This window comes from Dryobates pubescens, chromosome 11 (genome assembly GCF_014839835.1).
Source record: "Dryobates pubescens isolate bDryPub1 chromosome 11, bDryPub1.pri, whole genome shotgun sequence".
Lineage (NCBI taxonomy): Eukaryota > Metazoa > Chordata > Aves > Piciformes > Picidae > Dryobates > Dryobates pubescens.
In genome coordinates, this window is record NC_071622.1 from 26,275,155 (window position 1) to 26,292,301 (window position 17,147).

Below are 17,147 nucleotides of genomic sequence, written 5' to 3' on the forward strand. Positions count from 1 at the left end.
AACCAATAACCCTACTCTACAAGGGTCACCCTTAAACCATATTGCCAAGCACCACATCCAAACCACCTTTAAACACATCCAGGACTGGTGACTCAACCACCTCCCTGGGCAGCACATTCCAATGCTTGACCACTCTTGCTGGGAAATTTTTTTTCTAATGTCCAGTCTAAACCTACCCAGTCACAGCTCAAGGCCATTCCCTCATGTTCTAAATTATGATGATGATGGACATTTGAGTTCTCATAATTTCTCATTAAACATTAATGAGGAAAGTGTGAGATTGACTGAAGACTAGTGATGATTTGGTGATGTTCTGTTGTGACAGTGTTCCCCTTTTAATTCTTTGCTCCTTCCCCGCCGCCCAGTAATGCTAATGGTGAATCCCAATTTTTCCTGATAAAAACCCAGGAGAATAGGAGACAATCCCTCTGAATTAGAAGGGATTGGTTTGTTCAATCATACTCTTAACCACGTAATGCATTTTTAGTGCTACATTAAAGAAGAGCAGCTCTTTATATTAACAATGTTATCTGATTTTCTTTATTGATCTCTAAAAATGGTTTAACTGTATCACAGTATCACCAAGGTTGGAAGAGACCTCGAGGATCATCAAGTCCAACCTTTCAAGTGCTAAATTATGTTGATATACTTCAAAAAAGCTAAATTATTTATCCAATGTATAAAAATTGCATAGCTATGAATTTACCTATCCAAAAAATAATAATTTAAAGATTAAAAAACAAACAAACATATCAAGAACTCCTCAAATGTTCCAGGCAATCCAGCTTTTTCAGGATCACTTTAAAACCTTTCTCACTTGGGTAATTTTGAAAATCCCAGCCTGAACTGAATGCAAGAAATTGCTTTCAAGAGACAGTTATTTCTCATTCTATGAAGCATGGTCTTTCCACATCTCCCTTTCATTAGACTTCTTTTTTGTGATCCCAAGTCAACCAGTTGACACAGAAAGATTGTATTTTCTCTATACTGTGCTCTTGGAAAGATGAAATATTGTCTTAAAGGAAAATGTCTCTTTAATCCATCTAATACATAAATATACTAAGAGGGTTGGGTTTGATTTTATTATGAAGTGATACATTTGCAAAAAGGAGTGAAATTTTCTGTTTTGATATAGTCAGATCTGCAAGCATGGAAGTACTGCTGGTTTATGGTTTGGCAGCCTGGAGGAAAAGAGGATAAATACTCAATTTTAGACCTTTAGGAGGAATGCCTTGCTGTGATAGCCAAAGTGCAGCATGCTTGGTACAAGACTGCTGTTCAATATAAGAATCCTGGGAACCATAAAATAGAGATTATTGCCAGCCAGCGGGATGAATGTAGGCAAGGCTCTTTCCCAAAGCTGCAGTTAGCAGGTTGCCTGGCAGGGAAAAGAAGAAGGGAAAAGTACTTTCCTTATACCTTGAAGTCCTAACAAACATACACACCAAAGAAGTGTCCAAGAATATGTTTTTTAAAATAGATTTGATTTGATTTTTCCCCCTTTTTTCCTTTTTTTTTTTTTGTTGTTTGTTAAATATTGTGTGGTGAGTTGAACAGTACAGCGCAGACGTGTCTGCCAACTGCCTTGTGCACTGAGTGGGTGGAAACTTTCAGTTCATCCATCTTTTATAGCTTACTGCACTCCTTCCACAAAATCCGTGGTCTAATAAATTTTTGAAAGAATGGAAACCTCTTGTTGTAAATGTCTTTGTGTTTGCATAGCTTGTTCCTGCTGAACTTTTAGACATTGTCCTCTGATATAATGCTAATTTCACTAAGAACGCATACGGTATTTCCTTTCTTACTATCCCAACAGGTGCCCTTACTTACTCAGACTATATTTTGACTGGGTCAAGGGCACCTAATGCCCTCAGGCTGTGCAGCCTCCCTGCTCCAGAGCTGTTCATAATCAAATGGTAAGTGTGAATTGTGACAATATGTTGCAAGATATAAATTTCACTCTGAGGAAGGCCCTTCTGTTTCAAACAGAACTGTAAGATGTAAAAAAGCATTTCCTAACTACTGTTAAAAATGATAATTCAGTTTTCATACTTCAGCATCCAGTAAGAAAGCAGCAAGCTGCAGTACCAGCAGGTATTTCATCTCAATCATCCCTGTGAAAGGGTAGATTGTGTACTCACAGCACATATATGTGAAAATGAAACAGCTTTGCATATTCATGTGCCACCATATTGTAGCTGATTTTTGTATAGGAGCAGGGTATCTGAGTTTGTGTCACCACCAATGGAAAGCTAACAATTGTGCCTTGTCATATACAAAACTGCATGGAATCTGAAAACGTAGGCACATAGAAACAAGTGCACAATGCTGGGGTCAGTGCTGCTATATTGGATTGAGTCTTGCTGCATACTTTTCAGATTTTTATCTAAGTAAACTGCTATACTTTTAGTGTTGGCCCTCAAAGTCACTCTAGCAAGGAACTGCTGAACTTAGACCAACTGCTTTGTCTGCATTTCTTGCAGGAGGGTCCTGTGGCTGTTACCCTCTGGAACACCTTCTGTAAAAATTGCTCCATGAATCTACCAGATGAAGCATCTCACCGTTCTCCAGCAAATCCTGGCAGGCAGACACATGTCAGCTCGCCCCCAAGGTCAGTGCAGTTGCCATAGTTGAAACATGTAAGGTTTCTCTCCTCGTTCCCACAAACCGTGTATGGTAGTCTTCTGGATCTGGGTAAATAAGAAGGCAATGGCAGTCATTTGCATTTTCTGGATGTCTTCTGCATTCTCAGCTTTTCATTTGACTCTAGTCCACTTAGTTTAGTGCAAAATATTTAAATATGACTTGCAAATTTGTTATTTGAATGCAGAATATAGCACTGTTAGTCTCCAAAGAGGGGGAGCAGGGCTCCTGCTGGTAAATACTATTCAACACCAATGGGAAACGCATTACAGTCTACCCATAAATGAACACACTGCTTCAGGGGCTGCACACTCTTAGTGCCTCCTTGATTTCCTCTGGAAAGGAAACTCCACACCTATCTGCATTGATAGACATGGTGCCCAGGGTACTTGGGGTGCTCACAGTTAGTGGTAGGCAGCAACTCAGTGGGGGAGGGAGGTAGCAGGGGGGACGTAGTGGGGTGGTGGGGTGAGATTGAGTGATGCTATTACTGCCTGGGGCATTGTCCAAAGGAAGGGCAGCAGAAACTGTTTAAGACTCACAGAACATGTTTTGCATATTAATTTTTTTTTAATTTGTTGAATTTGGTTTTCCTTTTCCAAGTGCTCACAGGCTAGTTAATGATTATTTTCTTACTGGGAAAAAAAAAAAAGGACAACACTGCCTACATTACTGACATGGCTCTATGTGATGCCTGGACAGCTTAGTACCAGAGATCAAAAGAGAAAATTAGCAGACAAGATAGACAATATAAGGCATCTTCATATCTCAGGATGTCCTCACTACTCAAAAAACCCCCAACAGTGAACAAAAATTGACAGTTGTGTAATTATAGCCCAAAACACTGTGGACTGAGGAGCATGGAGATTGCCTATTTACATCCTTTAGGCTGCAGCAGACTGGGTTTCTTGGAGTGGAGAAAAGAGAAGGATTTGGCCTTCTCTGAGAGCTACAGGACATGCTCAGAACTGAGAAGTTTATGGTGTGCAGAGCAGGGCAATTAAAGGGGAGAGGGCAGAGAAGAGTAAGAAACTGGCATGTGAGGAGTCTCGGAACTCATGGAAACGGTAGGCTGGCTGGTGTGTGCAGCCACCAGGACTGCTGGGCTGAGAGAGCAAGCTTGGAGGAAAAGACTCACCTAGGAAAGATGATGCTGAGAAAGACTTATTTACAAGCCTTCATACTGTTATTTTCTCTTACCCAACACCTGTGAAATTCTCTACTTAGAGTTCCAGAGCTCTATTGCTCTAATCAAGTGTATCATTTTAGACATTCCAAACCCTTAAATTATTTTTTTCTAAAGAAGATGTAACACATTTATCTCTGAGCTCTGATGGAATTGTTATCCTGTCATCAGAGAGCTTGGAATACTCAGGCTGGCAGCAGAGCTGGGCAGCAGAGCTATTACCTTGTTCCTTGTCTCCTTGCCTTATCAGTGTCTGCCTGAGCTGCCAGATCTCCACTGCTTCCATCCATATCTAATTGAACTGTGCAGCTTTCTGTGCTGCAGACTCTATAAATTAATACATACAGCCATGATTAATATATAGATAGATGCATAACATCTGTGCTTCAAATGGAGACATCAATGATGTAATAACCCTTCAAAGGAGACCTGACAATGTCTTGTGGGTCTGCCTTGTTTATGGTACCTGCAAAATCTTCCAGTGAAGTTAGCAGCACACAGGCAAGAATATCCATTAATGCCATCCACACAGGTGGCCCCGTTTGCACACTGGTGGCCACGGCAGTTGTCTGTGTCCTCTTCACAGTTTGCCCCTGTGTAACCAGGCTGGCAGCTGCACTCATAGGAAGCGATCCCATCAGTGCAGTTCCCATGAATGCAGGGGTCTGAAGAGCACTCATCAATGTTGACTTCACAGTGGGTACCAGTCCACCCTTTGGGACATATGCAGTGGTAGGAAGTATAGAAGTCTTCACATATGCCCTCATGCATGCAGGGATCTGAGCTGCAGAAATCTGCCTGCAAACAGCCAGTAAGAGCAGGGTTTGCTGATATTTTGAGAAATTGCTCCTCTTGAGGTTTTTTAGTAGGGATGTCAGTGTTTTCGAAGTACGAGAGGTAAATGCCACTGATCTCTATGGTGCTCATACATCCTCGCAGGCCATCTAGGCTGTCAAAAGCCTTGTCAGCCACATAGATGTCTGTCTCTTCTCTTAAAAAGTTGAGGCTTCCTGCAGCAGTTGTGCTGGTTGCAGTGTCTCTCTTGTCATCTATATCAATATGCCACCTAGAGAATTGGGAGAGGGGCTCCACCATAGAGACCACCACTTGGTGCCATTTCCCATCGCTCACAGGCAGCGAACTAGCAAGGGTCAGCTTGTAAAAGCTGTTGCCACTTTGTAATTGAAAGAGTAATTTGGAGTTGTGGATACTGATGGTGACAAACTCTGGCTCCTTCTCTGCATACAGCAGGATCACGTCGGTGTCCCTAGTTCGAAAGCCAAATAGGATACTGGTGAGGTCTCTGCTGATTTTTCCATTGCTTCTGTAAAATATCGCACTGCTCCGGCCACTAAACACTGCGTTAGCAAGACCTGTGCAAAGATAACAATTGACAAACCAGGCCAGCTTTAAACCAACACAGATGGAACAACAGCTCTTCAGTGCCTCATGCTCCCTGTCTTGCAAGTCCTTTTTGGGGTTGCTGAATCACAGGATCACAGGATGTTAGGGGTTGGAAGGGACCTCTGGAGATCCTCGAGTCCAACCCCCCTGCCAGAGCAGGACCATAGAATCTAGCACAGGTCACACAGGAATGCATCCAGATGGATCTTGAAAGTCTCCAGAGAAGGAGACTCCACAGCCTCTCTGGGGAGCCTGTTCCAGTGCTCTGTGACCCTCACAGTGAAGTTCCTCAAGTTGAGGTGGAACCTCCTGTGCTGTAGTTTATGTCCATTGCCCCAGATTTCACCAGTGTTTCAGATATTCTTGTCTGCCTCTGATTGCTATAGAAATTGCAGGGCAGTGCCAGCACCAGCAATATCCACTCAAAGTGTGTTGCCTTGCATCATCATGAGATACAAGATCTCATTTTAGAGATGCAGTTCTGTGTTAGGGTTATCTTTTTTCCCCTTTTAGACACAGAGAAGTGAATGATCATAATGGAATGCAACTCAAACCTGAGGCTGAAAGAGTATTTCAAAAGGAGATATATATTGGTCATTTTAGGAACAGGTTCTTTACTATGAAGGTGGTGGAACACTGGAACAGGTTGCCCAGGAAGGTGATTTGGGCCACATCCTTGGAGATATTCAATGTGAGGCTTAACAGGGCTCTGGGTAGCTGAGGATGGCCCTGTTGACTGCAGAGGGGGTTGGACTAAATGACCCTTGGAGGTCCCTTGCAACCCAGACCATTCTATGATTCTATGTTCATTCCCCTCATACAGACAGCTACCTACTCTCCATGACCGATCTGAATGGGGCAAGCACTTGTTCTCAGTTCCTCTTTTCTTAGGCAAGGCACTGAGGCGGTTTTAGAAAGTATTTGCCTTGATCCCAATTTACTCTCACTGATGCAGAAACAGTTAATTTAATTGAAGTCACCTGGCAAAAAATCAATGTAAGAAGAGTCATGCCTGTGATGTTTGAAACCAGCTTCTGCTGTGTACACACTGCCAGAGACCTAAAGGCAACACTAAGCCTGTGCTGGTAGGACTGGGAGAGCATCAGAGTACTGTTTGTGGTGCTGTGAGTGAAAATTGATGGGCAAGATTGTGACAGATTTATGGACATCTTCACAAAGGTATTTGACATCTTTCATTAGCATGGTTTCTACCTAAATGCACTAAGTTGATGGGCTGTAAATTTGCACGTTCTGAGGTTCATGATGATTATAGACAGTGAAGAGGGACAGGAAGGAATGTCTACTCTCTGTGCTTCAAACAAATGTCAGCTTTGTAAGATCAAGATAAGGTGGGTTCCTGAACTAACTCTGGGTCAGTAAACCTTGAAGAAAAGAAACCCTAGGAGACTCAGCACAAAATTATGAGCTGTATATCCCAATACTAAGGCATAAGGTGCAACTATGTTGCCTGGTACAGCAACTGTGGTGTATCAGAAAGAAAAAGTTTCCTCAGTGGAAAACATAGTAAAAAATTAGTCATAGCTTTTTAAAATTACTTCTGAATTTTTTAAACCCCTTGCAAAACTGAGATTTTTTTTAAACTTGTGAAGCTGAAGTATTACTGTAGAACTTCTATTAAATCCTGAGCACAGCAAACTATCTGGCTGTGCTTTTACCCTCAGCTGTGACGCTGGGCATACAGTTTTGCTGTTACTTGATCCTCCCCACACTGGCTTCCTAAGGGGCATGCTAATCACAGCTATCTAGGTGGAACCATAGCCACAGCCTCTGAAAAACAGCTCTTTTCCTTCTCTAGCTTAAAATAGTATCCAGAGCATAAGACAGCAGGTTGGAAGATAATTCAGTGGCCAGTGAAACGCTTCTTGTTTCATTACCCTGTGTGGAAAAACAAGAAGGCGATGCTGTGTCTAAGAAAACAGCTAGTTAAAAATACAGCTCTATTGTGCAGGAATGTTTGAACACCCAATAGGGAAACTCCTTCCTATATTTCAGAACAGAAGTGAAAAGGTCATCTAACAGTGTGAATGACCCTGAGCTCAGCAAAAGGAAGCAGCTCAGATACTTTGAACATGTCTCTGTGTGGTTTTATATTCTACTGTAATATGCAATAGTAATGTTTGTAAGAGAACAGATATTCATGTTATCATAGAAGATGTCTATTGGAGGAGATGCAAGTACTTTAATTATAAATTTTAGCAAGTGCTGCAATGCTGGTTCTAACACTCTCAACAAAAACAGCATCATATTGTTCTGTCAGCAAATTGTGTGTTGTAGAAATCTTTTGTTGACCAACATCATTCCTAAGAATCAGCTATTCTAACAGCTTCCATCAGACTCGGTGGGTATTTCCCTTCCTTCACAGTATGGTTAGGGCTTTCTTTGATGGCAAGAAGAAAAATAATTTTGCTTTAAAATTCTTACTTGCCTTCTAAATTCCAGCCCAGGTTGGGGAGGAGAAGGAAAGTGGAGGAAAGAGATATGAAGAGTGGCTAATGTTGTAAAACAGCTAAAGGTCATCAATAGACTTTTTGGTATATAAGTGCTTCTTACAAACATACTTGTTGGATAACTGTACTGCTGCTGGTAAGGTGATTCCTTCAAAGATATTTAACATTTAAGACAATCAAATGATGCAATTTATGTCATGTAGCTTGTCTCTTCAGGAGAACAGAACATCCCAATGTGAATCCAACACTGGGTATCTTCTTAACTCTTTGCAGTGCAAATCTGAGGAATATGCTCTCACTTTGGCAGTATACTGGTCTAAAGTACAACCTGAACAAGTCAGAAGCAAAAGTCCTGTAAACATTGGTGTCTGTGTCAGGGGGTCTGGCTGATAACTTCTGGGTTGGGTAGAACATATATTCTCTAATGTTACTTGCAATTGTCACAATTCTTATTTCAAATGTTATCTCTGTATTAAAATAACTTTAAAGGCAGTGAATATTGAGGTTTAGGGAAATGCTGATGAAAATTTCTGTTTCTACTCTGCAAAGATGATAGGAATAATTGAAATGTACCTACATTCAAATCCTTGGTGCACCAGCTGGCATTGTGCTTCGTGAGGACAGGGCCCAAGTTCACACCACTTAACCTCCTCGCATGCCTTCCCTGCTGTGTTAGGGGGACATGTGCAAGTGAAGTCATCCCAGATTGAATAGCACACTCCACCATTGTGGCAAGGGTTGGACTATGGGGAAAGAGAAGAGATGACCTCAGTGTAAATAAAAGCTGTCAGACTCCCCAGTTGGGATAGGGGACTGTTTGGCAGAAAGACCAATTCTGTTTATTTCAGATGGAAAGTGACAAAAACTGGTACTATGGCAGTACAGCATGCTCAATAATTCGGGAAATGCAGTATTTCAACCTTAAAACATTTTAATTCTCCACTATGCAAACACAATTTGCTGCTGATATTCTTTGTATGTAGCATTACTCAACAAAACCTGCCTTTTTACATCTCTTTCTAGGATATCATTATCATCAAATAAGTTACAGGAATATATGAAAAAAAGAAAAAGTGGAAATAAATTCTCCATTACAAATGTGAAAATGCTCTGAAAAATATAATTCTTACCTTGCAGAGGTCGTCACCAGTACAGCCTTGGGTAACATTGACCAGAGTTTGGCTGATAAGAGAATTCTGTGGATTGGTGATGGGAAAGAATTCCAGTGGCTGGTTATTCACTCTTACATCTTGGATGCATCCTTTGAAATACTTTCCATTTCTATCAGTCTCTTTGTCATCTGGTAGGCCTCCAATGTAAAGAATATTCCTACTTTGCCTGGTTAGTGCTGGAGTAAAAATAAATCCTAGGTATTGAGAGGACTGGAACAATTCCATCTTATTTGGTTCTATTTTTAATGTTATTAGGTAGAAGTTTCCATCATTTATGGGCTGTTTCCCCAATAACTTCATGGAGTTTGGAGCTAACATTGTGAGTTTCCCACCTTCCAAGCAAACTCTCACATAGAGGTAAGTACTGTTTGTCAAAGCCAGTAACAAGCCAGAAGCTTTGCGTGTTCGAACAAACATTGATATGTCCAAATACTCATTCTGAATGCTGTCAACAGAAAAAACAGCATAGCCTGAGGAGTCCTGAGATCCAAACCGGCCAGGAATATATTCTTGAGGTTAGAGATATAGGAGAAGATTAAAACCAAACCAAAACAAAAAAATGAAAAATAAAGAGAGAGAAGAAGGGAGAAAAATAAAATAGTTAGCTCTAAATGATAAGAGAACCAATGCAATGATAATATAACTACTTCTGGTAGTATATATATGTATGGTAGTAAGATGTGCTGGTATTTATGTATGAATGAAGGCTTGTTACAGATCTAAATAGCTTTTATTCCAAAATTCCCATCGACTTCCATGGCTGTAGCATTAAGCCCCAGTGCAGGACCAGATGTTGTATTATTTGGCATATTTTTACCCTTTATTTTCCTCTGTGTAATGCTGTTTTCAAATGGTTAAACAAGGGCAGATTTCTATAGTTTTTGGCTTGGTCATCAGGAAGATCATTTTGAAAAGAACCTAGCTGCTTTGATCCACCAATGACCATGAAAGTTAATGTAATTGTGGAACTTGGGTATTTTTTGCACTGATTCCAATCATAGAAACAGCGGAAAGCTGCTCAGCAAACCTGTCCTGTGTAAAAACCTCCAGACAGGTCACCTCTTTGGTGCTGCATGGGCTCCCCAGTTCCCTGCCAGACATTCTGTTGGCACTCAACACATGCTCGTACACATCAGCTTGTATCCAGTTGTGAATCCTCCTCAGTCCTGTGAGTACTCATAATACTATGGTGTCACAGGGGAAAAGTGATGCAGGCTTGAGCAAGCCTTATTCTTTTGTCTGTGTGTGTGTGTGTGTGTGTATATCAATTAAAACGATTAAACCAAAACCATCTGTCCCTCTCCCTTACTCTTTATTTTGGGTAATGATTTTCAGACTTTTGAGGATAGAAAAACATGTAGCCCAAACCATATTTTATTCTGATGAATCATCTCATTAAAGCACAACAAAGCATTTCTATTTTTGCACTTCAAGTTTCAAGATCTTGTCCTCAACACTATAGATATCCTGCCTGAACATTTTCAGGAGCTATTTTTAATATACTGAATTCATAGAAAGAGTAAACCAAGCTTTAAAAAAAAAAAAAAACCAACCAAAAATGCTCAGAAAGCTAAAGAGTCAGTTCTCTTTTGTGCAGTAAAACTGCTAGAGTGAGACCTCATAGCCAAAGTTTCTGCCTGCAGCACTACTTTTTTTTTTTCTTTCCTTTTTTTTTTTTTTTTAAGACTACATTAAAAAACCCCAATGAAAATAGAGGACTGACTGTGAAGCCCCAACAGACCCGTAACAACCACACTGAACTACTATGTGACACAGTAATATTATTTAGGGGCAGGAATAAATCCTTTACATGTTCCTAAACAGACAATTTCACAAATAAAGACATTTTGAAGTCTTTCAATGCTATGAATAAGGTTACCAACAGATCTGCATCTGCTTGTTAAAACTCTGGTATGTAGAAATAAATATTAGTTGAAATGGGTGTTTTGAGGCATTAAATCTCTTTAACTTATATCTTCTCTCTAAGATGGTCCTGGAGAATGAGGTGGTTTTTCATGAGGATAAAAAGGAAATTCCTCCAGGAATGATGATTGTATGTTTGCAGGATTAGGAAGACAAATTAATCCTCAAAAAAAGGTTTTCTCATGTTTACAATTACTTGGTTGCATTTCTCTCTGTTTATAAATATACATCTCTATCCCATCAATCTGATCGTCTCTTTGATGAGATGGCTAGCATCACCTTGGTCAGTATTAACCTCTTGGGTCACAACATCTGGATGTTGATCAAAATGAGTCAACATCTGTTTGTTATTTTGTATATGTAAAGAAAATATTGCCTCTTGTCAATTAAATGCTTGGCAGCAACTTTTCTTCCAAAAAAAAAAAAGAGACACTAACATTTCTTTTGTTATCCTTTACCGCAAGTTTCCCCCTATTTTGTCTTTTAAGAAACCTGTCACAGTCTTAGAAATATGGCACATATCTAGAACCTATGTATCAAAGTGGCACAGTGCCGTGATTTGCAAGGAATATCGTGGTCAGCAAAAAAAAAACAAAAGGGGGAAAAAAAAAAGAGCATGCTTTCTAATCATTCTCAACAGTTCTAATGCCACTATAAGCCTCTCCTGGCCCTGACTGGTTTTAATTTTCCTTCATATAAAGAGGCAAACATATTTACCAGATGTTGTCCTATACTCCAAAGTTGCTTTCCAAATCTTTGGATAAATTACAGCTAGACTTCAAAGAAGTCTGTTACAATTACCTCTCAGACTTTGTCATTTTGCAATAAAACCAAAAAGAAAAACTATTGAAAAGTATTGACAATATGCAAACATTTTTGAAATGTACTTCAAGCTACAGCTTTCTGCAGCAATGCATTCAATAAACCCCTGGGGCCAGTTCTTCAACTGATGTAAATCGATGTAGCTTCCCTGGCAGCAGTGCAGCCACACCAGTTTGCACCAGTTTAAGATCCGTCCATTCCAATCTGACCATGGCTCTGCTGATGCACTTCATTTTTTCCAGTCTGCTTGGCAAATATATACACATAAATATATGTATGTATGTATATGTGTCTGTCTGTCTGTATTTGTTCCTTCCTAAACATTGCTGTGATTGACCATGTGCAGACGTTTAGCGAGGGGGCAGAGAGGGAAGCAGGGGCAAGGGTGCTGCATGCAGACTCAGTCCTGCATGACTTTTTTTAAACAAAACTGCTTGTTTGAAATCCCTAAAACTTTTGCTGAGGAAGGCTTGCAGACACCACCTCAAAATGTTCCTGAGTGGTGTTGTATTTACAGCTCCAGAGGGTTTCACATACCAGAGGCAGTAGAGCAGGAAGCTGGGCAGGGACCTCCTGTTGTCCTTCCACTTTGCCTCAGCTTGCACTTGGTAAGATCATTTGTAGCAAGAAAAGTGCTACAGGCATCTGCAGCTTTTGTATTCCTGCTCATCACTGCCAAAGAGATCCCTTTGCTGAGATGTGCTCTTTTGTTCACTGAGACATGGACATGTTTCCCTCTGGTCACCAAGCATCTCTCTGGTCAGAGCCGCCTTCATTAGAGGTTGTACAGAGCTGCCCTGGGACCAGCCGAGAGATGAATGGGCTCTGTTCCCAGCCTCTGAAGTCCTGCCTTCTTGGGCTAATCAGATTAAGTTAATAGTATAATCTCATTCATTTTTTAAAATGGGAATCTGTCTTTTTTTAGCTTGCACTACATTTGCTTGCCTTCCATTGCCTTAAAAGAGTTTCTTTATAAAAGCCAAGAAAGCTGGAGGACAAAATTTTCAAAGAATGCTTTGAAAGTCAGGCTTAAACCCCAAGTGACTTGGTTGCTTTCTATATTTTACTCAGGGTGCATAACCTCCAGTGAACTACAGTTTTCCAAAGTTTATGCCATGCTAAGAGGTGTAAGAAGATTTTAAAACTGGATGAGTGGAATCCATCAGTTTAACCTGACTGGTTTTTTTTAGGCTAGAGAGCAGCCTTCCTGGGAACAGAAGCAGAAAATAACAAAGGTGTGCTACTGCTAACCTCTTGCACTTTCTGACCAGTTGACAATAAGCTCCAGAGATCCTAAGGGTCATGCTGTTTCATCACCAGGTAAGCAGGATTGTTTATGACCACGGTTTCAGCAACAGCTTAAACACCAACAGCATTCCCTTACCTGTTGCGCAGCCTGGCCCCGCGTACGGTCGATAGCAGTCGCAGTGGTAGCTCAGCCACAGGTTGGTACAGCGTCCCCTGTTCTGACAGGGGTGGTTTTCACACCAGTCCTTTTTATTACATCCTGTCCTGACATTTAAAGATGATTCAGGAGACACGTTCTCTGGAGTAATAACATTCAAGTCTATTTCAATGTCCTGAAGACAGCCTACAAATGAAGGTGCAGAATGTATATTATAGATGTTCGGCAGAGAGTTTCTGCTAATGTTCCCCACTGGTAGACTGCCCAAAAATGTGCTCTGAAATGCAAGCCTCACGTGATCATTATCTATCACAGCAGACGTTTTATTGAGACATGACTCTACACAAGAGCTGTCAAGCAAATTAAGAGTAACAGCTCTTGCCAAGGTTACCTCCACTGAATGCCATTCTCCATCACTGACATTGTGTGAGATATGCAAAAGAGCCCGTGGCTGGTTATTGACTTGCACAGACAAATGTAAAAAGCCATTCAGTATCTCCAGCTTTACAAAAGTGTTTTCCTCCCCTCGGTAGAACAGAAAAGCTGTAGGTTGCACAGTTTGAAACCTCAGGTTTACGTTACAGAAAAATTCCTTTTTAGAGGTCAGGGGATTCTTCAACAAAAGGAAACTGTTCCCTTGAAAAGAAAATGTCGTTATGGTTTCACAGTGTGCTCCAGTATACCCAGGAGAACATATGCAGCTGAATCCATGTTGGCCATTTTTTAAGTGTGGGATACATATTCCATTGTTTTGGCATTGCTGATCAGTACAGCCATGGAGAACTTCTGTACAGTTCCAGCCACCATAATAAATCCCTCCTTGGTCTGCAGGTGGGCAATGGCAAGTGTAATTCCCAGGAAAATTCTCACAGATTCCACCATTTTGGCAAGGGTTCATGTAACATTCGTTGATGTCTTCATCACAGTGAGTACCTGGAGAATAAACAAAGAGTTAGACCTTCTGGATTCAATAGTTGGAGCCCAAAATGACATTTTTTTAAATAACATATGTGTTTCATTTACTTTAGTTACTGGGGAATGTCTTGATAAACAGATGATTGACTTGCAAGTCTAAAATAGGGTAAATATGAATGTATCATTCCCACACCATGTATTTCATGTGCAAGGTATTACATAAACACCTTAGTGATAGTCACATTTTGGAGAAAAGAACCAAACAATTTGACAGTTTTGGTATGGAAAGCATGATGAAATTTAGATAAACATCAGGTTCAGAAGAAGCCTTCAAGTAATTGGTTTCCACCTATTCTGTGGTAGAAAGCTAGAATACTTTGAGAGGAACTGAATTATTTATCTTGTATAAAACCCCAAGTATTGTTGCTTAATTCATATTCATAATACAGTATGCTGATGATCTGGAGTATAGTCTGCTGGTCCTTCCTTCTCTTCACGTTCATTCAAAGTATTCCTGGTCCCATAGGAAGCATCTTGGAGCAACAATCTTTAAGTAAGAGCCATAGGACTTACAAGCACTAGAAGATAGAGTGGGACATAAGTATCACTGAATCACAGAATATTAGGGGTTGGCAGGGACGTCTAGAGATCATCCAGTCCAGCCCCCTGCCAAAGCACCTAGCGTAAGCCACACGAGAACGCATCCAGGTGGGTTTTGAAAGTCTCCAGAGAAGGAGCTACCTATCTGAAGAACAAAATCCACAGAATGAGCAGTAAGAAATCTAGAGAAGAGCTTAAACCTATATCCTGTCAGTGAATGGGAAAAGCTGCAGTGAGATGCACCCTATCCACAGTGATGGGCAGTTGCCACATTTCAGGGTTAGGTGCACACAAATATTCATTCACAAATGTACAATGGATCTCGTTTCTTCCAATAGCAAGGTCCCAGTGACTTCTGCTCCACAGCTTGGTCTCCTGCTGTGAAGAGAGTTCACTTGGGAGGTGAGGATCTGAAAGAAGCTGTTGGAGGGGTTTGAAACTGTATGATCCAGCAGAATGTTCAGAATCTGCAATGAAAATTTCCTTACCTCTCCTATAAACCAATTAGAAAGCAAGAAAAAAATATGAAAGCAATATTTTCTCAAACATCTCAGAGCTTGGTGATGACAGCCCTTCTGTAGAAGATGGGCAATAAAGACTCTCATTTCCTCTCTTCCTTATAATGCCTGGTTTCTGATAAGAGGAGGTCTCCTCATCTCAGCTTCACTGTGATTTGATAGATGTGACCTAAGTATGTCTCCTGGATCAGACTTCACAAAGAATAATAAATCCCTTCCTCTTGTAAAACTAATCTGTTTATCACTCTGCACTGATGTTCATCTATAAAGTAGTAATTATAGTAACTTCTCCCTTGAGCAACCAAGTGACCAATATGTATGCAATGGATCAGGGAAAAATCTGTTTCTTATCTTCCCTGGGAGCAGTCAAAATTCCCAAATACTTTTTTTAAAACCTCATGCTAAGTGCAACTCCTAATGTTTCCCCTTCCCTTCATAGTTACTCCACAGCAAAGTAAGAAATACTTTGCAGTTAGTTTTCAAACTAATATCATCAACACAGAGTCATTAACAGACATAACATTGTCTGTCCCCACAGCAAAACTGCTCCCTGTAAGTCAGATAAGGAGTTATGCTGAGAGTCATAGAGCTGCAGTTCGGTATCGGGCGCTACACCACGTTTCGCATACAGATTCAGATTTGTTGATGTCATTGACAATTTTTAGAATGTATTCTGTATTCCACCACTTAATAAGTTTTGACAAAACTGGGTCCAGACCAGAAGCTTTATATACTTACCAATCAAAGAATTAACAGCTATTGATTGTTTGGGTTTTTTAAATGAATTTTGTATCTAGATTTGAGGATTTAATCTAGTTATATTTCTCTGCAGGATTTTAAGGATCTCAGACACTATCAAAGGTGGTTTTAAAAAAAGCAATTCATAACTGTTTCCATTGTTCCTATGTTATTCACTAGGCCAGTTATCAAATAGTATTTTATATTTATATTCTAATTTGTTAATGAGACCCAAACTCTTTATAATTGTATACTGAAAATAAAATATTAACACAAAAGACACTGCAGGTAAAGACTTCTGTATTCACAGTAATAGTTCTTGGTTCAAATACTTGGCCTTTGCCTTATTAGTGTCAGTTAAATATTGATAACTTCCAGCAGCTGAATGCAGACTTAATTTTACAGACACAGATGAGGCAAAAATCAGAATGATTTGTGCTGGAAGTCTATTGGAGAGCTAAAGATCCTAAAATAAGAACTAGTTAAATTCACTCATTATTCTAGTAACACTTTCTTACCACTTACAAAATGGTCATGAAAATAATAATTAGTGTTTTCTTTTCCAAACCAATTCAGTGGTGTCCAGTGAGCACTGACTGCATTCATTACTTACATCAAGCTTTATTTGTACAGCAAAATGCAGTCACTTCTCACACAAAGAATTGCTTCAAGTAGCAGTAGATAAGTGTAGTTACTTGGGCTATTTCCTTGACTGTCCACTTTATTCAATCACAGCTGTAACCATATCCATCTCAGAGAACAGTAAGTTACAGGAAAGCCAGGACAGACCTGAGGATTGGTTGAGATTTGTTTGAAAGATTAGTCAAAGTGGTCATAGCATGTATAAAAAAAGGCTTTCTCTGCAGTGATCTTCCTCACTTACCGGTCTTCAATTATAGCATATAGCTTCCACTTGAAGCTTCAGATTATCAAACACAACTAGTGCTATCTCCTTGATCTGACAGTGGAGTATTACAGCAGCAGCCTCTCTCTGTTCTCCAGCCAGGCTCGTATTTATTCCAATGTGAGATGTCTATGTATACCTTAATGGATAGTGGCATCTGGCAGAAATATGACTCATTGAGACTGACTTTCTCAAAGTGAAGTGTACTTTCCAAACCCTTAGTGACTGGGGGCCAGAAGGATGTCTGCTTCACCCAGTTTGTGGCAATTTCTCTGTTAGCCACTTGCCCTGCTTTTGCCATCCTAGTATATGAAAAGGTAAGTTACTGTGAGCTGTTTCCTGTTTTGGTCAATGTTTTAGTACATCTCCTGCCTGATATCACACCCTTCCTTGCTTTGACATTGACAACAATGTGTCCACAGCTCTTGCATACGACTCAGTCTTAATGT

General features: G+C 40.3%; 1 protein-coding gene across 1 annotated transcript in view; it reads right to left on the reverse strand.

Annotated features, from left to right (window-relative positions):
* The window catches only part of CRB1 (crumbs cell polarity complex component 1), a 112,430-nt gene that overhangs the window by 24,552 nt on the left and 70,731 nt on the right, over positions 1-17,147 (reverse strand). Inside the window, exons 7-11 of the mRNA XM_054164962.1 lie at positions 13,003-13,956; positions 8,832-9,382; positions 8,279-8,444; positions 4,296-5,202; positions 2,562-2,690 (exon numbers count right to left, since the gene is read on the reverse strand). Coding sequence (XP_054020937.1) covers positions 2,562-2,690; positions 4,296-5,202; positions 8,279-8,444; positions 8,832-9,382; positions 13,003-13,956 — 2,707 coding nt within the window. The remainder of the gene's footprint in view (positions 1-2,561; positions 2,691-4,295; positions 5,203-8,278; positions 8,445-8,831; positions 9,383-13,002; positions 13,957-17,147) is intronic.